The 26,166-nt window shown below is 42.3% G+C and overlaps 4 protein-coding genes across 7 annotated transcripts in view; 2 read left to right on the forward strand and 2 right to left on the reverse strand.

The window, feature by feature from the left end:
* Positions 1-16,609, forward strand: part of agbl5 (AGBL carboxypeptidase 5) — a 230,639-nt gene extending 214,030 nt beyond the window's left edge. For all 3 annotated transcript variants that reach the window (XM_050058663.1, XM_050058664.1, XM_050058665.1), the window contains 8 exons: positions 32-249; positions 378-580; positions 2,378-2,554; positions 8,762-8,904; positions 9,049-9,101; positions 11,707-11,900; positions 13,987-14,120; positions 14,219-16,609. In XM_050058663.1, coding sequence (XP_049914620.1) covers positions 32-249; positions 378-580; positions 2,378-2,554; positions 8,762-8,904; positions 9,049-9,101; positions 11,707-11,900; positions 13,987-14,120; positions 14,219-14,296 — 1,200 coding nt within the window. In that variant the 3' untranslated portion in view covers positions 14,297-16,609. The remainder of the gene's footprint in view (positions 1-31; positions 250-377; positions 581-2,377; positions 2,555-8,761; positions 8,905-9,048; positions 9,102-11,706; positions 11,901-13,986; positions 14,121-14,218) is intronic.
* Positions 1-26,166, reverse strand: part of LOC126398977 (hormonally up-regulated neu tumor-associated kinase) — a 987,429-nt gene that overhangs the window by 730,684 nt on the left and 230,579 nt on the right. The window lies entirely within an intron of this gene.
* Positions 16,486-17,924, reverse strand: ost4 (oligosaccharyltransferase complex subunit 4 (non-catalytic)). Its single transcript, XM_050058708.1, has 3 exons — positions 17,920-17,924; positions 16,950-17,089; positions 16,486-16,607 (listed from the first exon to the last, which is right to left on the reverse strand). The coding sequence occupies exon 2, from the start codon at positions 17,086-17,088 to the stop codon at positions 16,975-16,977; it is 114 nt and encodes a 37-aa protein (XP_049914665.1). The 5' UTR covers position 17,089; positions 17,920-17,924; the 3' UTR covers positions 16,486-16,607; positions 16,950-16,974.
* The window catches only part of selenoi (selenoprotein I), a 25,465-nt gene continuing 17,219 nt past the window's right edge, over positions 17,921-26,166 (forward strand). The window contains exons 1-3 of the mRNA XM_050058694.1: positions 17,921-18,486; positions 23,117-23,185; positions 25,579-25,687. Of these exons, the coding sequence (XP_049914651.1) occupies positions 18,430-18,486; positions 23,117-23,185; positions 25,579-25,687 (235 nt within the window). The 5' untranslated portion in view covers positions 17,921-18,429. The remainder of the gene's footprint in view (positions 18,487-23,116; positions 23,186-25,578; positions 25,688-26,166) is intronic.

Below are 26,166 nucleotides of genomic sequence, written 5' to 3' on the forward strand. Positions count from 1 at the left end.
GTGAAGTAAACTTACAGATGTTGTTCATCAGGTGGGGCGTGCTGTGGCGATCTCAGCCCTGGATATGGCGGAGTGTAACCCGTGGCCACGCCTGGTGCTGTCTGAGCACAGCTGCCTGATGAACCTTCGAGCTTGGATCCTCAAACACGTCCGCAACACCAAAGGCCTGAACGCACACATCAACGCTCATCCTCCACCGAGAATACACCACAATGGCAGCAAGGTGTCACCGCCAAAGAGCTTCAACAAGTGAGTTTACACACACGTCTTTATTAAACCCCAGAAACACAGAGGACAAACTTCAGTTCCTCTCGTGTATTTGTCACATGAAACATTTGGTTGATGGATTTCTGTGTTTGTTTTGATCCTCTGAGCAGCTGTCTGTCTGGCTCAGCGTCGGAGAACACGCTCAGCCGCATTCGCTGTAACAGCCACGGTAGCAGCAGCCAGACGCCCTCCCCGAAGATGCACAACTCCCCGAGCTTTACTTTTGGCTGCCCCCCAGCCCGAACACACACACAGCACAACGGCACGCACACCAGTGGACGCGGAGGCAACAAGACACTCGGGCCAGTCAGGGGTAAGATGATCCCTCATCCATCTGCTTGTGTTGCTGGCTGGCATTCTCTATCACCTCTCCCTGGGTGAACCCAGGTGAACGCTTTTCTCTGTTTCTCTCTAAATATCACAGATTCTGTCGTCTAGTTTCTCTCTTTCCTGCTACCATCCTCTCTGTCTGCTGTTGGAGTTGTTAAAAAGGCTAACAGGAGGTTCATGTGTCAATGTTTGTGTGATAAACAGCTTCAGGTGTATTGTGATGGTCGTGTATAATCGGTCTCAGGTTTGGCATTAGCTAGTTTATTATGACGTGAATAAATGGATTAATATCCTGGATCTCTGTGGCCTGGAACATCAGCATGACCCTTGCATGACCTTAGCATGACCCTCCCTGCTCCTGCTGTCTGTGCATACATGTTCTCACCTTTAAAGATTAGTCCCACCCTGATGACATGACATGAGCCTTGTTCCAAGACACCACGACCACACTGAATATTTAGGACAAAAGCTTCGTGAAACAAACTGACATCATTTTGAGTCCACACGTACACAAGTATGTTTTAAAACGTAGCTTTTTCTTTGTGTTTTGACCTTTCGTCCACATGTAAACTGCATTTTAAGTCACTGAAAGTAAACCTTTTATAAAACTCCTTCCAGAGTGGAGATTTTCAGAAACTACGTTTTCAATGTTGACACGTCAGTGAAAACTTTTTGGCTTCAATTTTTCCATGAAATTGAGTTTGAATATTTTTATATTAATTTAGTAGAGTTCGAATAATATTCAAATTTTTTTATTTAAAAAAAAAAAAAACACAAAAAATAAGATGCTTATTGCTGACACAATATGAACGTGACACTCGGATGAAAACACCCGTTCTGACCTCACTGAAGTGCCAGGTATGACCAACTTCTGCCTCGCTATCTGAGCAATGTTTGGATACTTCAGTGCGTAGTTTTCCACCACAACAGTGGATCCTGGTCGGCTCGTAGTGGTGTCTCATTCTGGTAACGTTTCATCTCTTCTTCAAAAAGGGTAGGCAGGGAGGCAGCAGGTGCAACACTCTCCCTGTATGTCTCCCCGGACAGGTCACACATCGCGGACAGTGCAGTGGGTGGTGTTGGCGCAGCGGGCTCCTCCGTCGGTGCCTCTCCCTCCGTCGCTGTGTCCCTCTCTGGCCCGGCTTGTGCGCGAGCCATCTCCGCCCGAACGGGATTCCCGTGATATACAACATTATTGATAGTATTAATTAATTATTAATGATATTCGAATTATCAAATTTAGGTTCGAACTTATAAAAAATATATATATTCCAATATATTTCGAACTTCGAATTTTTTTTGACAGCCCTAATGGGGGCGTTCAGATATAGCGTCCCGCCCCCCGGTTTATCTGGAATTTTATCGGAATTAAACCGGGTGGAGCTCTGAAACCGGACCGAACCGGTTAAACCGTAAATCATCAGAAGCCTAATGCACGATAATATCGGCATGTCATCGGTATCGGCCAATATCGGCTTTAACGGTGCCTTTAAACGGTGCTTGTGTGGATGAGATTTGTTTTTGAGAACAGTGGAGGGGAAAATCCTGTTAATAAAAACACCACTGACCGCGTGGACCAGGCCGGACACCCAACTGTTGCATCGTTTCCCTCGTACAGATTCGGACTTACATGTCGTGGCTCACGTAAAGCGTCTGAGCGTCTTATTTGTCTCGGCACATGGCTCATGTGAAGGACACTTTACGTTTGTATGTGCACCCACTCCCCGCATGTCTCTGAGCTGGTGTGCGTGTGTGTGTGTGTGTGTCTCCCTCTCTGTAGACCCTAAGCCTCAGGAGAAGAGACGCCCCCCCCACCACCGCTCCATCCTACGGTCTCCCAGCAACAGCCACACACCCTCCCGCCCCCCACTCTCACCCCCTTCCTCCTCCTCCTCCTCGTCTTCCTCTGTGTGTGCAGCGGGCTCCTGTCCCCTCCCGGCCTCCGTCAGTATGACAGGTCTGTACTCCCTCCAGTCCCCTAGCCTCTCCACCTTGCTCCCCTCCCTGCAGGCTCTGCCCCGCCCCGGGCTGCTCTCCAAACTGAGCCCCCTGCTCCTTCAGGGCCTCCCGCCGCCCACCAACACTCCAGCTGGGCCCACCCAGGACTCAATCTAACCTGACCTGTGAGAGCTTGGGCAGAGTGTTTGTGTATGTGTGTGTGTGGGTGGACTGAGGGAGTGTGAGCTCTTAAAACTGCCTGGAGTACCAGACAAGGGACTGTCACTACTCAAACGTTCACCTGCCTGGTACTCCAGGTACTGTGGGTCAGTACACTGTTTGATCCCGTGTGTGTGTGAAACATTACTGGTGCTAAGCTAAATTCTCATCAGATATTATGTTTTTCCTTCCACACATATCTGTGTAACGACATGTATCTACAGTATTAGCACCTTAGGATGAATAATAACACTTGAGAGTGCAAACGTTCCTTAAAACTCAATTGTGACTGAAATGTGTTTAAAAATGTTTTTTGTTTTATTACGAACCATGAATCAAGCTTTGCTTATTACACTGTCGGTAATAACTGTTCTTGTGGATGTCCTGCAGACCGGTTAGTGAACGTGTTTAGCAAAGACAGACAGCTGCTTGTCTACGTAACCTCCACTGTCCCTCAGGACTTACAGAAAATACAGTATAGATCTATGGAAGTGTGTTGCATTCATAAAAGACACCTTATCTTGTAATTATGAGTTACTACCTTATAATTAAAATGAAAGATGTAATTCTAAGATCCTAATCTTTGGAAATGCATAAATTTAGATCCATGAAGCATCCAATATTTGTTTGAAAGGATACTTTGCCGATTTTCAAACAGCTTTGTATCATAACTGTGGGTAATGTGAACTGTGGTAAACTTACCTCCATCTTTTCCTAGTCGACCAGTAGTCATCATTTAGGTCCATCAGTGGACTAGTCTCCTGCATGTTTCTGATATGAATGTAATGATTAAATGATATATTTTGGTGGTTTGAGTTGAAGGTGTGAGAAAGAATAGTATCAGTAACATTGTTAACACTGTGCTACATTACAGAGAAATACAAAACCGTACTAATGAACCTTCATTAATATAGGCCTATATTTTATCTACAAGTGCACGTCACACACTGAGCGAGCCGCCTGTTAATGACGCTGTGGGCTAATGGGCATGTAGCTACTTCCATGTTTCAGATGATACGTCATGTTTGTAGTCGACCAATGAAGATGAGTTTACATATCACCTTGGGTTCGTCCTTCACCTTCTCAAAATGATCCCACACTTTGGATTTCCTGCCCGACATGTTATTAACTAGCCTGTGGAATAACCGCAGGTACCAGCCCTGGAGATTAACCTGACGAGGACACTTCCTGTGTCTGTCCTTTCAAATTAAATTCACACATGGTCCAGTCATATAGGTTTGGATTTATTTTGACAAGGTGCAGCTCCTGATACAGCTTTTGTTTTGTTTTGTTTTTCTGCACAAAGCGACGAATGTGCTGACATACTAATATTAATCCATCCACATTTAGTAACACTGATATTTCCCAGTGTCTCGTATAATTACGAGACAGTAACTCATAACTATCATATAAAGTGTCTTTTTGTGTGTGAATGCAAAGCACTTCAGTATATATCTACAGTTAATATTGGAGATGTTATACTAATGGATTACACTGAAAAAGTCTCTTTATTCAGTCTGTAAAGACGTAACAAGCTGAGGAGCGTATCATGTTACTGTGCAGATATTTAGGAAATAGTCAGACCTGTCAATGTTAAGATGTAATTCTTTCCACACAGCTGCTGTTTTAATTGGACCTGTTCATGATCAGCTCCAGTTCGGATGATAGACTTTCACTTTTGTCGTATTGCAGTCAGAGTTTTGAATTATTTATTGAAATTGGGTTTGCAGAATTAGACTCAACATAGAGTGTCTTCTGTTCCTGTGAAATCCTTTAAAGCACCTTCTTATCTTTTGTTTCCTTTTCAATGTGTTTTCCCTCTTTCATATTTATATGTAAAACAGTGCAGGCTGATCACACCGTCCACTTCTAGTCATATTTGGAGTCAGTTCAGACTGTAGACTCTATTTTCTTGTGACTGAAAGGATTGTCGTTTATTTTTTTTTTGTAAGCCAGTGATTTATTTCTTCGTTATAAATCTGTATCATTCCAGTGTCAGTCCAGTGCTGGTCCTGACATTATGATGCTCACAGTGTAGCCTACTGCCAGAAACCTCATGTGGACCATCGCTGAGTTGCTTTGGGATAAAAGGGTTGATTTATGGAGCCGTTTGCCAACAAGCAATATCATATCTTTGTTTGGTCCAGCGTGTGAGCAGTCTGACTGAGTCACAGCCGTGCGTAGAATTTTTCTAATATAATTACATTATTTAATTTGTTGTAAATAAATTGTAGAGTTTTTTAATTTTATTACATGTTTCATCAAACTGGTGAAGAAAACGATGATCATTATTTATTCAAGCACATTTGTGTTTTAGTGTAAAGCGAACCTGGCGGGTGCTTAGTCGGCTGTCGATGGTTACATTTATATAATTTGTGGTCAGCAGAGGTGAAAAAATATTATATTGTCCCGGTCTATATGTAAGCCTCATATATCGATTGTGGAGTTATAGTGTTCAGTCAGTTTAATTCAGTTTTATGTGCTGTCATCCGAGTACTTGATGACGGTCTGTGTTTTAGGACCAGCCATTTTAGATGCACTGAAGATGAAGACGCAAAGCGTGTGAGACCTGGAGAGATTTTATGAGCAGCAGAAAAACCAGATTATGAATCGACTGGCTTGAAATAGCCTTAAACTCGCTGTAGCTATCGTCTGTTCCAGTGCATTGTGACGTTGTAGTTATGGTGTGCCTTGCTCTGATGTCGGTTGTAGGCAGTAGGTTTTTGAGGCTCTGCTAATTTTCTATTTAACCAGAACTCTTGGATTATATTTTGGTAGGTCATTCATCCCGCCCCCTCATCTGCTTTGTTTGCCGTTACAGGTTGCGAAAAACAGGAAGAAGTAGTTACAATTTATTTATAATTTAGTGGCTTTTTGAGTGCACAGGCCTAAAACACTGTACGGTTAAACAATATATATACACACATATATATATATCTGCAGATCATGTTCGGACATTAAAGCTGGGGTAGGCAGAAATCTGGAAAAGGTGAAACAGAACGGCAGAGTCTGAAAAAACATCCTCCTCCTGCAGCTCTCCTCTCACTGTCCTAAGCCCCTCCCACCAGACAACCACGGCCGCACTTTGATTTATTTAATCTTTTGTCATTGTAGTGTGGCTCACAGTGTACTTGCTTAGCCCTCGCTCGTTATCAGACCACAAATGAGACAAGAATTAGCCACCCCACAGTCCCTCCAGCTTGCTTCCCACTGCTGTGAACTGCTTTCCAGAGCAGGAGAGCAGGCAGCGGCTCCCAAGATGAACCGTTGGTCAGGGGCTGTAGCAGCTTTTGTTCAGCCAGTGCAAACCCCCAAAATAATGGATGTAGCTACCATGACGTCACCCATTGGTTTGTGGACTCCTGCAGCTGTGGAGCAGCGAAGGGTGGATCTGACTTAAAGCCGCCTACCCTTAATTATGTGAACTTTAAGCCTTAATAACATTTAACAGGTGAGTTATATTAAAGATTCACCCTCCGCACAGTTGTCTTGAATGTAGGAATTAGCTGTGGAGACCAACACTGTGTACCATGCTGCAAACATGTTTATTTCCGCTGTAAAGTTGGGCATCTTAACACAGGGGTCTGTGGGGACTGACTCGCTCTTGGAGCCAGCCTCAAGTGGCCGTTCAAAGAACTGCTGTTTTTTGCACTTCTGTGTTGGCTTCATTTTTCAGCCTAGAAGGTTGCAGCTCGGACTGGAAAATAAACTGTATAAATAGTGGACGTAGCTTCCGTGATGTCAGCCATTTGTTTGTGGACTGCCATTTTGAAGTCCCAAGTTGAGCAATTTGGTCGTCGCTGTCTTTGCTTTTTAGAGCCAGAAGTGACCATACTTGGATGAGAGGTTGGAGCTGTGAAGGAGGGAGAGGCGGGTGGATCAGACTCGCAGACTGCAGCGACTGTGGCGACACCTTGCAGACAGTCTGTCACTCAAGCAGCCCTACCCTTAAATATGGGTGTATGTAATACTGTGTATCCAGCAACTGCTACCACCAGTTTCTCCTCCACTGTTTGCCAGCTGTAAACTTGTTGTCGCGACCACCACAGAACCTCTCAAATCATAAATGGACAATGGGGAAAAGGCGGAGATGACATGAGGCATTTTTCTGCTCTGAGTTGAACTTAAGAAGTTCAGAACACTCCGGCAAAAACACCAGGCGCTTAGAGTGCAGACACGCAGTTTGCATCGCAACATAAAAACATCAAGCAAAAAGCTTCATTCTCATTAACATCAATTACAAAAACATGCCTCCAGCTGCTACAACACTTCCTGTGTGATCAGGGCCTCAAGAGGCCATTTGAAGAACTGCAGTCCTTGGTACTTCCATGTTGGCGTTATTTTTCGGCTTCTGATGTTGCCACTTGGTCACAGCAGGCTGGTGGTCAGCGGCAGTACCATGTCTAACCTGTGTAAACGGCAGCAACAGAAAACTTGCTGATCTGGTGGGGAGTCAGGGCAGTCCATTCCTCCGGGGCTGCTGCCTGCTCTCCTCCTGGCAAATTGGTCTGTAGTCGTGGAGAGTGAGGCAGAGGACACACAGGGATCCAAGGCTCTAGCTAACGATAGCTAGATAAACATTAACATGCAGTAGCAACTGTGAGCCTTTAGCTTCGGTTACCAGAAGGCTAAACTATTAGCAACATTTTCCCTATATCTCTAAAATAACTTTGCCAATACTGACAACGGTCTTATTTTACTTGTTGTCCGACTCTGTTGTCGTTTCACTATTTGATAAATCCGCCTTCCATTTTTGGGTTGCTTTGCAGCGTAGGCAGTTCTTGCCAATGCTGGAATAGCAACTTTCTCTGCAGAATTTTCCGCCATTGAATCAGGCTTTCACTGAAGGGACGTGCACACACATCTGCATTTGTACATCAGCCAATAGGAACGCCCTCTCTCTGAAATGACCTGCGATTGGCCAAAGTCTCTTGTCACGACCTTTTCTTAACATTTTCTTCGTAACAGAGCCAAGAGAAGGAAGTCTAGTGTTGTCTCAGTCCACTTGAATTACAGTATGGTCAAAATTTATATGGGATGCTTGCCCAGTGACGCCAAAATGAAACTGCCTACCCCAGCTTTAACTTAAAGGGGCGTATTAGGACTTTTGTTGTTGTCGCTGATCAGAGATATCAAACTAAAAATGACGCCAGTGATTCTCTCGAAAATGTTTTCTAATATGGACTAAATGCCTGTAAGTTGAGCAGGAGTGAAACTCAAACTGTAAATGTGATGGTCATGACGCTCTCTGAGGACATAAAAATCTGACTCAGTGCTCCTTTAATATCACTAAGATGACGGTTTTCACATTTGCTCTGCCTGCTGCATTCAACGCAGTGACTCTAGATCAGTGCCCTGACAACTGTAGAAAGTGTACTGTAGTTTCATTCTGCTTTCTCACTGTGAACTTAAACGTCCTGTTTCCCGGTTGTGTCAGTCCTAAAGCTTATATCCAAAATACCATAAGGAAGCTTTAGGTGGGAACACACTGTATGCATAGTCACATTCTCACTAGGTCTCTCTGCTTTATGCTCCTTATGAGAACTGTGCCGTTTCCTTCAATGTGGTGCTAACCTTCTATACCAGACGACGGTATGGTAGTTCAGTGTTTGTCTGTGTAACAGAATATCACCTTCTTGAATGTGCTGCTGTCTTTTACCGCCTCTCTGTTTAACCTCTGGAATAAAAACTATCCCTTTGTGAAGCAACTTCTGTGTGTGGGTCCTCTGCTGTCTGTTGATTCTGTGTGTGTGTGTAATCTTTATATTTCAGCTTCATGTAGGATGTAGTTGGTTATAAAACTTATTGATAGTCAAACCTCTCTCCTGTTAGACTGTGAGTCAAACCACTGAAGTGCTGTGTGTGGGATAAAGAGAAGAAGAATCTGTTTTGTTTTGTTTCCATGAACATGGTGTCCATCTTTAAACATTGTGTCACTCGTCTGCCACCCTCTGTTTCTCCTGTCCTCTCTGCTCCTCGTATTTATGTCCCTTCGTCTGGTTAACAGGCCTCAGCTGCCCAGACTTTCAGGCAGGAGGACCCAGTTCAGCGGGTTGGTCCAGAATGCCTTTCCCCACGCGTGCTGGGCGTGTGGGGAGAGGCTGCCGAACCCTCACTATCACTCATCACCCTGCAGAGGCCCGCACAGAGGTTAGCTGACCATGCTGGCTCACTCACGCACAGCAAATCCTCCTCATTTCTTGCATAATATATATTTTTTATTTTACAACATATCCTACGCACAACATACACTTGGTTTATGAAGTCTCACTGTGATGTCTCCATCTGTCACAGACGACTAAAGACTTGGGGCCTGAACACATCCTGTCCTCCATCAAATTTAGCAAGTGAGTCCAGTCTTGTCTGTTGTCTTAAATCTCACGGGAACATTTTCAAGACAAAGGGGTGTGTGATGATGTAAAAAAGGGTTGGAATACAAAAAAAACGAATTATATAAATGTGAAAAACAGAGCACAATAGTGAAGACAATGATGGATACGTCCACAAGCTGAAGTTCTGGGGTTTAAGCCAGCAAAGACCCTTAGAAGTGAAAAGAACTTTGACAGTTACAACACCTGCTTTAAAAATAACTAACAGGTTTTATGATGGTGAGACAGACCCTGATTCTTTTGAGACCATGTCTCTGCCAGGCCACGCCCTTCTGCGCCAACGCTGTCACCCCCAATCAGTCAGTTGCAAAAACAATTTCAGGCCATGTTTCAGCAGCTTATTACAAATATCAATATCATCAAGTCTGATGATTTTTGGAGAAATTCTCGTCAATTTATGGCCAAATTTTGCACCAGGCCAATGCACTTTTTTTTAAACTGGTGGCGCCCTATGGAAACGTATTGCATTCACTTGACAAATAAAAAAAAATCTGTTTTATTGAGTCATTTTTTCTGAGTTAAGAGAGCAATAGAACAACAGGCGCTTTCATTCCTTTCTTGAGAGCTCGATATAATGGAAGCAAACATGACCCGCTTGTTTAATTTAATCCAGTTTTACTTTGTTTTGGGTTATGTGTCCAACTGATTCTGGAGAAACACTGCAGTGTCCAGCAGATCTGAATGAGCTTTTCGTCTGAACAACCGCAAAGTCTTAAGGTGCCTGCGTAAAGTTGACAAACTAATGATAACACCATCTATATGACCTAAAGACAAGAGTATCTCCCAGTGTCTCAAACCCAAAACAAAGTAAAACTGGATTAAACTAAACAAGCGGGTCATGTTTGCTTCCATTATATCGAGCTCTCAAGAAAGGAATGAAAGTGTGTGTTGTTATATTGCTCTCTTAACTCAGAAAAAAATACTCAGAAAAAATTACTCAATAAAACAGATTTTTTTTTAATTTGTCAAGTGAATGCAATACGCTTCTGTAGTGCCCTCTATTGGGTGATTTAAAAATAATTTTACACACATGGTTCAACATTGTGATGACTGGATAAATATTTTCTGATTGATTTTCTGATCTGGTTTGATTTATGTTATGCCACGCCCATTTTTTTTACATTTGCAACATCCCCTCATTGTCAGTTTAAATGAAACTTTTAGGATATGTTTCAGATACTTATGTGGACATATTCTGCAGGTTTTTTGATGATTGGCCCCAACGTTACGGAGTTAGGTCTATTAATGTGTTGAGCCTCACCCCAGTTAAAGTTAATCGGTCAGTATCTTAAAAATGCAATTAGGCCTTTTTCCAAACCAGCCTCTACAGCCTCTCCCTATCCACGTACACTCTGTTTCAGTGTCCGCCACATTAAGTGCAACCCCAAACCAATTAGTGAGGAGTGGAAGTGGGTTATAAAATCCTCCAGACAGCGAGCCTGTTCAGAGGCGACTTACTGACCATGTGCAAAATAAAACTGTGTTCGTCATCAAAGAAGCTCCGTACAAATACAGTACCGTGTGACTACCCCGAGGAAACTAAAATTTAATATTGTCATACAGATATTAACATCTTCAATTCTACACTGAGTTTAGGATCAAAGGTACACCTCTCCAAGTCTTTACAAAACGGTAGTCGTGTTTATGTCACAGTGAAGTGTTAAAGGAACTGTTGCAAAATGAGCAGCTTATAAACATCAGAATGAAAAACAAGATGTTTACAATAGTAAAAGACAAGAAGTGTCACCAGTGAATCTCAGCGATAAGTTTTATACCCTTTTATGTATTAATTATTTGTTTATTTATGTACTTATTTATCAATTCATTTATTTATTTTAATGGCAAAAGGACACTATGTGCTACTAAATTTCCAGTAAACAGCAGCATGAATCACATAAAAGTGAAACAAATACATATAAAGAACATAAAATGGGAGTAATTTGCTTGTCTCCATGGTTACAACATATAACAACAGCTCCTTTTTCTGCCACAGAGAGGGAAGAGTGTCTCAAAGCTTGCCTCTGTATTTATCACCTACACCTTGATGTAGGGTGCTTCATTCAGCTGTGAAGGTGACTACGAACGGAGTGACAGGGTCTGGTTTTAGGTCGGCCCATGAACAACTTTTGACGAGATTGGTCTTGTTTTGATACACAGAACATTTGGTAGCAATTTGACCTGCAGTTTAGGAGGAGATTTCAAAAATGTGATTTTCAGCAAAATCAGAATACCAAAAAAATCTAGTCATGCGGACGAAAATTGCTCTTTGGGCTTTTTGTAAAGCACATCGAACTGGACGTGTGTCGAATTTCAAGTCAGTCAGACTCACCATGTGTGTTGCATAGCCTTTCCAAAACTGCAGTGTTAGACCCTTGTTATAGCACCCCTATAGCGTGAAAAAAATGTTTGGGAAGTTAAAAAAAAGGCACAAAAACAATAGGATTTGAACCCCTAATTGAAAAGGTGACACATCTGCATGTCACCATGAAACATCACATATTCACCCTGCTATGATTCATTTATAAGGAGCGAATAAATATGAACCTCTCTGTTGCCCGCCCAGGTGTGAGCTGCAACCTCACTTGAGCCGCATCCCCATCCGGAGGGCGGGGTCGACGGAAACCCCTCCTGCACCCGACAGTAAAACGTCCCCTACCAGCATTAACCCCGTCTCATCTGGAGGAAAGGAGGAGTCGGCCACCATGAAGGTCTGGAAGCTGCTCAAACCCGGCCTCCATCGACACTTGTCGCTGTCAGGCATGTATACACACATTCACATGCACGTGTTGTTAGCTGATTGATCCAGAGTCAGTTATCTAATCAATGATTGGATAGTGAGGTACAGGATTCTGCAGATTTGTCATTTAATAAAAGATGGGTTTTACATGACCAGGCCCTTTATTAGTTTGTTAGTGCTGATGTCATAATTTTGACTACACTTTTAGCCACGCTGGCGGTGTAACTGACACTGGATGACGATGTCCTTCTGACAGTTAGAACAGCACTAATCAGACTAAAATATCTCAACAACTGTTGGATAGATTGCCTTCATACTTTGCACTGACATTCATGGTGCCCAGAGGGTGATCCTCTGACTTTTGGCGCCACTGCTCTAACTTTTCATCTTTTGTCTCTGCCCTCTGGCAGTGAGAGTAATTACACAAACTTTTACCTGTGTTAATGACATATGCCTGCAGGTGAACTCGCCACATCTCCTTCACCCCCTGGAGTGCTCTTTACAAGTCATGCAAATATTTGACTGTCGTCCTTCCTCTGAACACTGAGTATCTTTTCTTACCTGGAGCGTCCACTCCTGAAACATTTCATGGATGCAAGGATCTTCCTCCAGACTCCCCCTGTGCTGCCTCCTTCACCTCTGGCTGGATGACTTAAATGAAACACTTAGGGTGACACCATAACTCTGGAATACAACAAAATACTGAAAGTTTTTTTGGGGGGGGCGCTAGACTTAATCGGCACTATGTGAACTCATTCAGCAAGGGCTTGAATGTAACAGACGTTCATTTATATGTTAAGTCCTACACTCCAGCTTTAATCAGTGAAATAGTTCTTTATCCACTTAAATGGCTCGGCACAAAATTTTGTACAGACATTCGAGGTCCTCACACACTGTGTCCGACTGACTTTTGCCATCCCCTATATTCTCTCACACTGATTGAAGTACCTCGACGGCTATTGATGGCCAAGTGAAGCCTCGTGAACCATTTTCTTATTTACTGACCCCACTACATGGCACTTTTGGTTTAAAGAAAAAGGCTTATGAAATGGCAGTTAGTGTGCTTTCCACCTTTTGTTGAACAGAGTACCATCTTCATTTGGCCATTACTTTATAACTATACTGGATTGCCATGAAATCTGGTACAGACATTAAAGATAACTGCACTTTTCTTCTGTTGCCACCTTCAGCACCAAATTTCCATCCATCCGTCTATCCATCCATTTTCAACCGATTATCCGAAGCCAGGTTGTGGGGACAGACGCCCCTCTCTCCAGCAACACTTTCCAGCTCTTCCTGGAGGACCCCAAGGCGTTCCCAGGCCAGATGAGATATATAATCCCTCCAGCATGTTCTGGGTCTGCCCCGGGGCCTCCTATCAGTTGGACGTGCCCAGAACACCTCTAACAGGAGGCGCCCAGGAGGATCCTGATTAGCTGCCTGAACCACCTCAACTGACCCCTTTCGACAAGAAGGAGCAGCGGCTCTACTCTGAGCTCCATCCGGATGTCCGAGCTCCTCACCCTATCGCTAAGGCTGAGTCCAGCCACCCTTCCGAGGAAACTCATTTTGGCCGCTTGTATCCACAGTCTCATTCTCTCTGTCACTACCCAGAGCTCATGACCATAGGCGAGGGTTGGGACGTAGATGGACCAGTAAATCAAAAGCTTTGCCTTCCAGCTCTGCTCTCCCTTCACCACAACCATCCAGCACAGCACTCACAACTGTGCCGATCCATCTCACGCTCCATTGTACTCTCACTCGTGAACAAGACCCAGAGATATTTTAACTCCTTTGCTTGGGGCAGTAAGTCCCTACCAACCCAGAGGGGGCAGTCCACCATTACCATGTCCTCAGACTTGGAGGTACTGACTCATCCTGACCCGCTTCACATTCGGCTGCAAACTGCCCCAGTGCCTGCTTTAGGTCACGATGTGATGAAGCCTGCAGTACCACATCATGCTGGGCTCGACAAACCAAACCCCCTTCCTCCGTCTGGCTGCACCTTGAGATCCAGCACCAAAGTTCAGTTTGTCCTAATACCTGCAAAACTAATGACACTCTGCACGTATCCACAGTTAACGTGTCTTTTATTTCACTCTACAGGTGTATCAGGGAAAGAGGGCGCCATGCAGTTGGCCTCTAAAGCACTGATGAAGAAGAGCCCAGACAGGAGTCTCCACTACAAAGGAAATGCGATTATAGAAACTGCACACGAGCAGGATGAAACAGTGCAACAGGTGAGAAGCGACACATAAAGACTGTGTGTCAACGAATGCTGAAAACATGAATTAATCAAATTAAAACTTGACTTGGCTGTGTGGTGTTGTGTTTGAAGGTTGAGGAAGCTCCTGTGATGCCTCTGCCTGAGACGGTGAACATGTGTGAGACAGTGACGCTGTGTGGAGAAGCGTAGGAACTGCACGGAAGAGGAGACTCGTGTTCGTATCTGCTAAATGTGAACCTAAGTTACTTTATGTGATGAAACCAGTTAGAGGAAACAGGAGCGGGCATTGTCATCACAGAGGGATTATTTGAGGGCATTTTAATGTGCAATACAACAATTCTCATACTATTCAGATTTTTACAGAGCAAACATGGTGTTTTCAACCATAACGTTCAACATGGTCAAACTGCAGAGCTGCCCGGTGCCACTGAGCAGCTTCACTGCAGCAGCTTGAGCTTTAGTGCCTTGCTCAATGAAACCACGACTGTGGCTGAAGTTTTCCACCTGATCAAAAATCCGTAGACTTGAAATATCATTTAACCTTTCAGCTACCGTTACTGTACTTCACATATCCCTTTTTTTTGTAGTTCATTTCGTTGCCTTCTGCTCCCACAGAAAGATGTTCAATGCACTCTGACCAACACTGTAATGCACTAAGTATTTTTACTGTTACAGCAAAGGGTTGATTTTAATTCAGACTGACAAGCACAGCAGCACCTTTATAACCTCCTGATTTCCATTGTGACTGTAGAAACAAATGTGTGAGTGAAGTGTGTATTTAATGCAGTTATTCCAGAAGTTGTTTGTGTTGTGCATATAGTGCGTCTAAAAGGAATTCATCCCCAATGGACTTTCTCAAGGAGGATTTTTGACAACAGCAAAGAAATTCAAATGTGAATTTTAAAACAGTAGTGAGCCCAGGAAGTGCAAATATAAATGAATAATGAATAAGCTGTATATATTCAGTCCCATTCGTACAGTTATCACTGGTCCAGCCAGCTGAATTGTGACTGAGTGTTGATCACCTGTGTGTGACAAGTGACTGTAGCATAAATACACTTGTGCCCGAAAGGTCAAGCTACTTGTTAGAAAGGACGATAATGACAAGGCTACTGAGAAGTACCAATCAGAGTAATGTAACAAAAAAAATCAAGGCTGTACGGCTGGGTAGTGTTGAAAAAAATGATGACACCAGTACCCTTTGAGTGACACTGATACCAGAGTATTTGATACCCATCACAGGCATTTAGTATGGCCTTACATTGGAGCGTTTTGGTGGCAGCTCGGCTCACTGAACTGTCAACTCGGCTGCAGTAGTGGGCCTATTACACATTGCATTAAATATAAGGACGTTTGTAGTGGGGGCGCCCAGTCATTCAGTAGGTAGGACATACGCCTCACATAGAAAGGCAGGGTCCCTGCAGCAGCGGCCGCAGGCTCAATTCCAGCCTGCAGTCCTTCCTTGCATGTCGTCCTCCCACCATGCATCAAAATATTTAAAGTATCCTGTCACTAAAGGCAAAAAAAGCCCCAACAATAACCTAAAAAAACACTTGCAGTGATTATAAACAAGCAGAACCATACAATGTATGGATGTATGAATGTAAAAATCATTTGACGAGTTTAATTACTACTTGGTATTCGTATACTTCGGTGAACACCTTCAGGTATTGTGTACAGGTACCCAGCCCTCTGAAAATCACCTGTAAAATAAGGACGGTTATCGAAAATGAAAAAAGATGGCACAAGTGTAAATCTGCCTACAGCAGGCCACCCTCATTATCAATGTGAAATGGACCCTCCTGAGAGAGGACACCAAATCCCATGTAGCCTGGCAGTGGCTGCGTCTGCCGCAGCCCACCAGAGAACCGTGATGTCAGACACTTTCCACATCATCTTACTGTCACACAAGTGATTTAAAAGTAACAGTCAAAGTAGTGAAACCTGATAAAGTCCAAAGGGTGTGTTAATACTTTTATACACACACTACATATTATGTGTATTGAAAATAATTTACCCGACACATTCCTTTGGAGCTTTTTGCTCCACAGCTCATCAGTGTAAGACCCTGTAATTTATTACCATACATATATATATATATTCATATCATAAATATTTTGTGTAAGCAAACAGTTACAGGACGTGTCTTTATAAATGTAATAAGCATATCCTAAACCCAGTGACATATGGACTGATTTTTACCAAATTACTTATACTGTGACTGATATGATACTGTGTTGGAACTTGAATCAAACGTGAAGTTTGAATAAATCAACTTGGAAAAACAACTCCCTTTTTTTAACATTATAATAAGTCATTGAGAATGTATCTTAAGTGTGAGGCTGCAGAATAACTTTAGAAATAAGTGAAACAATGCAAACGGCATTCACATATTTTTATTAGAAAAAACACTAGTGTGCAATATAACAAAGAAATTCATCTCTTGGGACTGAAGTGGGGAATGTTGTTTCCATGGTGGTGGCAGTGAGTCCCATCTCACCTGTGGGGAGGAAAAGACTGTGAGCAGGTTCACAGGAAACAACCCTGGAAGGAATAGTTGTTTTGTGGTTGAATCTGTTTTGACTTTGACACAAGACTAAGAGAAGTCACTAACAAACATTTAAGTATGGTTCCTCCACATTTTGCTGATGCTCTATTATCAAATGACAACTTAAAGCCATGTACTGAACTGGAAAGTCTAAGTGTCTCTCCATGTGCCGTGATGACCTTTAATTCTGAGTGTTTCATGCAAATATAACACGAAACTTAGATATCGGCAACCACAAAAAAAAAAGATACCAAAGTGCTGAACCATGTTAGCGCAGACATAAACTGCACTCACCTCTCCAATCATATTGGTGGGGATTCTACTCCTGTTTCTTGGGGTTATTGACAGCAACGTAGTGATACAACACAACCAGCAGGAACAGTGACACGCCAAGCATGTTGGCAAATATGGCCAGCTGCACGTCCGTCACCATTCTGCAAAGGTAGAGACATATTAGTAAAAGTGTATGAAAAAAGTATATTGCAAGAAAAGTATATTTAGTCAAGAGCAGATAAAGAGCAATTCAGTTTTCTGCATGCTTTATCAGGTAACTATTAACTCATGTTTACTTTGCATCATCTCTGTCCATCTTTGAGATATGTGAATGCATTTTTTTTTACTTTTCTGTCACTTGTTTGCATCCATTTAAATGAAGTTAAGTTGCACACATGGCTATTTAATATTCACAATAATAGTAGGCATGATATTCATGTTTATGATCTCAGGAAGTCAGTTTTTAATCCTTATATTGGGGGAAAATGCAATAAATGGCTGCCTGGACAGAAGAAAAAATAATTCAAAAACCAGAAGTAAAGATTGATGTTAATGACTCATGCTTATGCTCACTTCTTATATATGTTGATGTGTCTTATGTTCTCGTATTTTCCTCTATATGTTGCTATCAATGTAAAGCATTTTGAGTTTACGTGTCATGAAATGTGCTATGTAAATATAATTGCCATCTGACAGGCAGTGATATGCTAACACCTGACATGCCACTCACTGGATTCTATACATGCATTGTTTGCGTGTGAATGTGAAAATAATCTGAGTTATCGGAGTACAAATCATTACTTTATCAGTGATTACATGGTGACGTTTTATTTGAAAAATCAATCTGCGTAACGTTAGCCTAGCTAGCTAGCTAGCTAATACAAGCAGCACTGTCTGAACTGACCAACACAGGGAACGCTACATATAAAGCTTCAAGAAAATTACAAAATTAAAAATACTGCAATGTTGTTTCACTAATGTTATTACTTACGTTATGACTTAATTTTGGCTTTTTCTCCCGGTTTGAGCGACACTTGAGCTGCTCGGCACAAAACAGGCAGATCGGTCTATAACTTCCGGTCGGAGCGGAAAGCCACGTCACGTTTAAGAGCGTAGAAATAGAAATCTGACCGTAGTGATGAATTAACACAAATAAAACAAAAATGCGACACCTCAGCAACTGTTATTCATATTGTTTTTCTCTAGAGACACAATAATTATTTAAAATAATATAATTTTTTTGCATTCGAGCGGATTAAATTACGTTTTTCCTATTTTTTTAATCGCAAACCTCCAGGCCAGAGGGGGCGCTAGTGAGCTCCGGCCAGCTGGATGCTCACGCTCCGTAGGAGGGGCCCAAATGTTCGACATCACCTCACCCGGCGTGAACGACAGCGGCTAAGCTAGATGGTACTTCGAGTGGGCAGCTAACGTTTGGGACTTACATTTCCAAAGGAAAGAGATATATATCTATCTCACTGGGGAGCCAGACAGCGCCACCATGGCTCTTTACGAATATGTCACTCAGGACCAGCTCGCGGGCTTCGACAAGTACAAGGTATGATTTATAGCATGCTAGCAGCTAACGTTAGCCACTGAGCCGACAGTGTGTTTAACAGCTAGCTGTCACGATCTGCAGGGTGCTTCCACAGCAAACGTGTGTGAAGGTAGCCACAGTGAGCTAGCGCCATACCAGCAGCTCATGAAAACGTCCTAGGAAAATAAAAGCACGGTTTAATGTGGTCATTTACCAAAAGTATGATCTGCTCAGTTTCATTTTGATTGTTTATGTTTGCTGCTATGACCATACTGTTGATGTTTATGCTCCCGTTCTCACTAACCCCTGACTCAATAGCATTCAGGTTTAAAGAACGAAAGTAAAACAGCATTACACTCTGCATTATAAGTCCATTAAATAAAGACAATAATGATGATAAAGGAGTAGTAGTAGTCACATACAGGTGCTCCCTGGATACTTCAGCTGCACTGTGTTTATTCCATCTTATGAAGCGCTCATTGCATCCGTAAAGTATACTATATATAAGAATGTAAAGTGCAGATCTCCTTCAATAACAACCCAAGGCACACTGTAGGGTTTTTGCAAAAAATAAAATGCCTTTTTTTCACATGGCAATATAGATTAAAAAGTGCCAACGACTCATAGGTCTCACAGGTCAGGACAATGACCCTGAGGAACACCTGTATCATCTTATATTTGTTGATTGAGAGTATACTTTACTCATGCAAAGAGCCCTTCACAAGATGGAATAAAAGTAATGTTATTTAAACTTTGCAAAGTCACATCTTAAATGTCAGTGTCAGTCTTTGGACACAATCATACATACATCTACATCCTAGTTATTCTGTGTAACATGGCTGTGCAGTTTCCTACCATGCAATAATTTACAACTTACTGTGCAAAAAACATTTGTAGGCTATATTTCTATTTATTAACAGTAAATATACTACACACCATGTGTGTTCAGTTATCCTATGTAACCATCAGTCATCGACTTATTCATATTTGTACAAGTGAAAGGTGTTTATAGATATATTAATTTATCTTATTTGTATTTTTTTTTAATCCTTTTAGCACTCAATCACTTTTCCATTTCTTCCCTCTTGCTTCTGACCCTTGAGCTGCTGTTAATAAAGTCTTAGCTTAGCCTATCTTTGCTTAGTTTATGATGTTGACGAGTAGTATTTTTATTTTGAAAGTGACTCCCGGAAGTCTGCTTGTTTGCCGTCTTTAGCTTGACATTGGCGCAACTGTGCTAGTAGTTAGCTAGCTCATCTTTCCCTTCGGCATTGCCTGTGTGTAAAATAAGGCTTTACATTTTGTTTCCACACATTTCAGAGAGTCCCTGAATGCCTCCTCTTTGTACTGACGGCCAGTTATTTCGCTAATATTGTGAAAACAGCTGATAAAGTGACCCAAGTAGCTGCTGTGAAGGATAACTCAGTGAAAGCACCCAACTTGAACCTGCACAGTGATGGGAAGCCCCGACAATAAACGGGCGGTGACAAGTTAAATCACTTTTCTGAGAAATTCTTGCGACCACAGAATTGTGTCGTTAAACGGTTTGAAACAGTGTCATCCTTTCTGAATGTTACTGAAATGTTGTGTTGTTTATTTAATGCCCATAAAGATGCGCATCAGTGTGGCAGCACAGATACAAAGAGCCTGTTGTCTTGTCACTGGCTGTGGAGGACTGTAGGAAACAGGAGTGGCAGCTGTTAAAGGACACAATGCTATCCAGTTTTGATACGTGTAGATATAAGTAGTTTATGATCAATATCACACACAGCATATCCATCTAGTTATCATACAAGCAATAGAAGCGATTTTGAAATTGGTCCAGTACTGGGCGAGAGACCAGCAGCAGCAAACCAGCAATGTAACCACTGGGGGCAATTGTGCACCTTCAGTGTACAGCCAATGAAAGCCCTTATTTTTGCCACTCACAGGCTCAGATTGTTAATATAAGTGTCTGACAATTTATAGAGAGGATCCCTACAGAGATAGACATTTTGTCAAATAGTAAGATCCTTTTCAATTAACCAGAAACAGCCCCAAAACACCAAACCCACCAGACGCCATTTAAATTAAGAGTAATTTTAGCGTGTGTAGAGCCAGCAGATTTTTACATCTAACTGGGGGAATTAAGGGTTTATTCCAACCTAGTCTCGCTCACCAGACCTTTCTCAAGAAAAGAAAGGTCTGGCTGCGCCGACTCTCACTTTAAGATTGGAGGGAAAAAAACGCCCCGGCTTTTTTTATTTCTTTCAACCAATCACAATCGTTCTGGGCGGTGCCACAGCAACGGTGCGCTTGCAAAAATATTGCCGAGGGGAAACAGGTTTTGGTGTAACACGCCCACAAGAATATCGCCTACAGGACGCGAACCATGGCAGAAAAATGGCTACATCCCTGCAAGAACAAACACCGCAAAAGTTAGTAAAGGATGTGTTGAAAACTGCTACACAACCGGAGGTGGTAGGGCGGGACTTCAGCGGGTGGCTCGTTCTGCCCAATGAGAGGCTGATCTGAGCAGTCGAAAGATGAACCAAGATGGCTTTTTTCGTTTTATTTTGCTTCTGTCAACTTTGAATGAAGTGTGTTTCATGATGATAAAATTACTGTTTGTTTAAATGGAGTCTGGTGGGTTTGGCAATAGTGATGTTAAGGCTGTTTTGTAGTTGCACAAAAAGGATCTTTGTCCTGGACAAAAAGCTCTATCTCTGTAGGGATCATCTCCATAATATTGTCAGACATGTATAATAACAATCTGAGCCTGTCAGTGGCAAAAACAAGCGCTTTCAGTGGACGTACATTGGTGGTGCACACTTGCCCCGAATGGTTGAGCCGTCTAACTCAAAACCTCTAGTAGTTATTTAGACACAAAAACATGGGATAAATGATCCGGATAAAAAAATACTTGTTACCCATTAACACTGTGCACTGTCAGTTTTCATGCACTCATATCCTCAGTCATTTTAACCCACGTTTTGCAACAGTTCTTAGATCGATATATTTCTTTAGTTATGTATTTTCCTGTTCATTGTCCTTAAATGACTCAGATGTAGGTCGTCCAGACTCTCTTTAATTACCGAGTGAAACTGCTCCGTGAGCTGTTTATCATGCAGGACCTTTTTTCCCAATAATTGCTTTTTAAGTGGCTCAGTCCACGTGTCGGCCGCTGTGCTCGAGCTTCAGCGTCTGGAGGAGAACGAAAAATGACAAATGTGAGTGAATGGATGGACTCTCTTTGACGCAGTGTTTGTAATAAAGGTGCACACAGACAAAAGCACACGAGAGAGAGGGATTGTGCCGCTGATCGTCTCGCTCCGTCTTTAAAGCTGTCATCCATCTTCCTGCCTCTCACATCTGTCACGCTTAACAGAAACCGCCGCCTCCCTTGGTGTGAAAGCAACTTGTGTGTCTGTGTTTGTGCGTGTATGTACAGTTCTGTTTGTTCAAGATGACAGTGTGGATCGTGGTGATGATTAATCACATTGGTTATCTTGTTGATTTGAGGAACAAAGTCTTTTGATATTAAGCAGCATCATGACTCTCTAAAGCCACGGTGGACATTTAAATGAAGTGTCTGAGTTATTATCAATAGGCCTGTAATCTGTTATTGTTTATTTAAAAAAGTCATGATAATGGATCAGACGATTCAGACCAAGCACAAGCTTGTCCAAGTTTGAGGAAGAGTGCTGCATGTCCTCAGATGGCTGTTGTAGTATTAACTGCTTCAGTGCAAACAAAGGTATGTAGTGGTTCATTTGAACTCCAGAGAGTCCACTGCAGTTATGACACCAGTGCAGTTTAAAGGTAGGATCTGGAGGATTTTCAAACAAAACAAAATATAGACATATACAAATGAAATCCTGCTTAATCATCACCTATGGGCTTCTACTGATGTGTGGTGGTGACTCTGTTTGCAGAGCTCCTGGCCTTTAACTGTATTTTGATGTTTTTGTGAGCTCGGACCACTTCTGGGCGGAGATTTCCCCAGCCAATGAGAGAGCGCAGGTGCCGTGCCCGAGCGTGTCCGAGCGTGCACCAGCGCGAGCCTTGCCTGAACCTCTTCTGTGAAGCCTTCTTCCGTACCTCCGGGCTCCGTACACCCGGGAGAGTTGAGCCTGATAGGAGGGGCCAAATTTGAATGTGTGTTTACAAACAGCAACTGGAAAATCCTCCAGACCCTACCTTTAAAATCAATAATTAAACCTCTTGTAACCACCTGAAAATGCAGATCTGAGTCCCCTTCCAAGTGAACTAGGTGTAAGGGTAAAATCTAAAACTAAAAAGTGCTCCAAGAAAACTGGGAGGCACCAGAGAGGCAGGATTTTTATTCTTAATTGGGAAGCTTAGTATAACCAAACACACAAAAATCACCTTTACACACATCTGAACTTGTATGAGCAGCAGAGAGGTTACATTACGCCGTAGCACCCACACATTTTCAACATGCCTGGATAAAGTATCCGAGCCTGGGATCAGGTTTGTTTTGATCTGCATGATGACAGGCCAACAGAATGATCCAGTAAACAAGTTACACGTGACGCCATATGACCTTTATTTTACAAGCTGTAGTTCACTTGCAATGAGATGAATCATATATAAACTGTTTGTGTTTGATAATCACATCCTGACTGATCTGATTTGTGTCTCTTTGCAGTACAGCGCAGTGGACTCCAATCCCCTGTCTGTCTACGTCATGCACCCTTTCTGGAACTTTGTGGTGAAGGTGAGAAAGGCCTGTTGAGCTGTGTGTGTGTGTGTGTGTGTGTGTGTGTGTCTGTGTGTGTCTGTGTGTCTGTAGGCATACATCATTAATGAGGTTTCCAACCGTCTGCTGTGATACAGTAACAAGACGGCCTTATCCACCACCTCCGCCTCCTTTGTATGTCACAACACGCCAGTCTCTGTAATAGCTTGTTCTGGCCTTTGGAGATACCGTGTTGTTCTGAATGCAGAGATAAATGCACTTGAGTGAGTCTGGGCTCCTGTGAATTAGTGCTGGGCGATATGACAACATATAGCCGGAACTAAGGCAGAATCTATACTTCTGTGACACCATAGGCTCTGCGTCGACATAGAGCTTGGAATGGGGGGTTAGATCACCACATGATTCCCGAGCGCGGCACCGCTGCTGCTCACCGCTCCCTCAGGGGATGGGTCAAATGCGGAGAACGAATTTCACACACTGTGTGACAATCAGTGGGACTTAACTTAACTTAACTTAAGCCTATGCCATAGCCTGACATGCACTTCCCCAGAAATGCAGAGACGCAGACCTCCTGTCTGTTTCTGTAAGCTGAAACCATTTCCCTCAGTGGAAACAAAGCTTTTATTTACTTTAATTTCACAGATAAGAAACAATAAATTGTGAAGACAATAAAGCCTCCACTGAAATAGCATTTAAGTCTTGTGTGTGATTTATCCTGGCTTCATATGAGCAGAGGAAATCTCTGCTAGCCGCTGGGCTAATTTATACAATGTAAAATGCCATAGGCTTGTGCTAATAACGTTAGCATGTTGTATTTGTGGGGAAAATGTGTCCAGATAAAGACAAGTGTTTGTCTGTGAATGCTGCGAGTTATAGTGAAGCTGATTTGTGTACTTGTGTTTGAAATTGTCTCTATTAAGCCATGTTTGTTGTCGACCCCAAATTTCCCAACCAGTATCCCCACCTGCGAAGAGTAGAAATGTGTCCACCAGTAGAGATTTGGCAATACAGTTTGTACCACAGGAGCTGTTCAGGGCAGACTATGTAGGAAATCAAGGCTGGAGTCTTGTGTCACCATGTGCTCTTGTGAAACCAGCTATCTCACAAGGTAACGTGATTTGGGCAGACATGGAGGAGGAGAGTGACGCTGTAAATACAGAAACCTGTAACACTTGAAATTATCGTTCTCAGGAACCTTAAAGCTTTTTTTTTTTTGGAAGAATTTTATTTTTACTGTTTTGAGATTTGTTTTTAACTTTATTGTTGTCTCATGTGAAAAAGTGTTTATTGTTTGTGTGGAAGATCACAATAAAAGAAGTAAATAATAAACTGTGCTGTCAAAATAGTCACTGTATTGTGATAAATACTGTTACTGTGATATAAAATTACATACAGAAGATTTTGACCATATCGCTCATCCTTAATGTGATCATTATGTTAAAAGGACCTGGATGCTATTTTCCCATGTTTTTGTGTCTAAGTGACTAATGAGAGACACTCTTGTTGAAATTGGTCCAGTTTAAAGAGAAACAAAAGGCTGCAATGTAATCTCTACTGGTGATTGTGCATTATCAATTTACGTCCATTAAAGGGCTTGTTTTTGCCACTGACACTGTGTGACAACATTTTATCATCAGTGTCTGACCTTTGAGTGATGCCGTCTGTTTGGTATCGTGTGTAACCAAGTCGCACTCAAGGAGAAGTCTCACTCTGAAATCTTGCAGACTTCTCCACATTGTGATAATCAGCTAAATATTCAGCAGTGACACAGAAAATCTTCTAGATAACACTGAGCTGCAATTTCTGTACTCCAACACGACAAACTCTTCCCATCACTCCTCTCCTCACCTCTCACTAATGTGTCCACTGCTGTTTTTCCTGCAACAAGTCACCTCTCATGATATTTCAGAATGAGCCTTCTTATTGAGACTTGGTTACACACATGAACAAACAGACCAGATCAAGCGAAAGGTACAAAGAAACATTTAATTTCTCTGTAGGGATCCTTTCCATAATGTTGGCAGACACTTTAATAACAATCTGAGCCTGTCAGTGGCAAAAACAAACACTTTAAGTGGACGTACATTGACGTGCGGTTCGTTTGGGCAGGTGTGAACACAGCAGTCACGCTCACGTGAAAATGGGGTCCAGTTAGTCAAATACCAAACTTTCTCTTTAAGGCTGTTTATCTATCTTTATCTGTCTCTATGACATTGTGTTTTACAAAATTCACTCCCCTGTGCTAAAAGTGTCTCAGCCTAACAGTTATGTAACTGTCCATAAAGTGTGACAGCAATAATTACTGTCTACTTCTATAATTAAGTTTCAGTATTCTGATGAGGAGACTCTTTGAATGACGTGTTAATTAACTGTTACTATCTTTTTGTCTCTGTCCGTCTCTTCCTCAACAGTTTCTACCGACATGGTTGGCTCCAAACCTCATTACATTCACAGGCTTTATGTTCCTTGTGTTGAATTTCCTCATGTTGGCCTTCTACGACTTTGACTTCACTGCCTCAGGTTTGTCCCTTAAACTGCTTCTTTTTCCCATAGTTGTGTTTGAGCAATACATGAGGGTGTGTTCAGTTTATTTTGTCTTAGATGAGAATCAGCTCATCTGTGTAGAGGGTGGAGAGAAAACTGGAGGCTTCGTGTTGGTGAGTTTATTTATTAAAGGCAAAGTCCATCACTTGCTGACACATCAGTGCCCATGGTGGCTCAGGGTAATCACTAACCCATGACATTCCTACAAACACACACACTGACCTACGACTGTTAACATGTACAACATGATCTGTACAACATACAGTGGTGTGAAAAAGTGTTTGCCCCCTTCCTGATTTCTTACTTTTTTGCATGTTTTCCGCACTTAAATGTTTCAGATCATCAAACAAATTTAAACATTAGTCAAAGATAACACAAGTAAACACAAAATGCAGTTTTTAAATGAAGGGTTTATTAATGAGGAAGAAAAAAATCCCAAAGCTACATGGCCCTGT

The sequence above is a fragment of the Epinephelus moara genome, chromosome 12, assembly GCF_006386435.1.
Source record: "Epinephelus moara isolate mb chromosome 12, YSFRI_EMoa_1.0, whole genome shotgun sequence".
Taxonomy (NCBI): Eukaryota; Metazoa; Chordata; class Actinopteri; order Perciformes; family Serranidae; genus Epinephelus; species Epinephelus moara.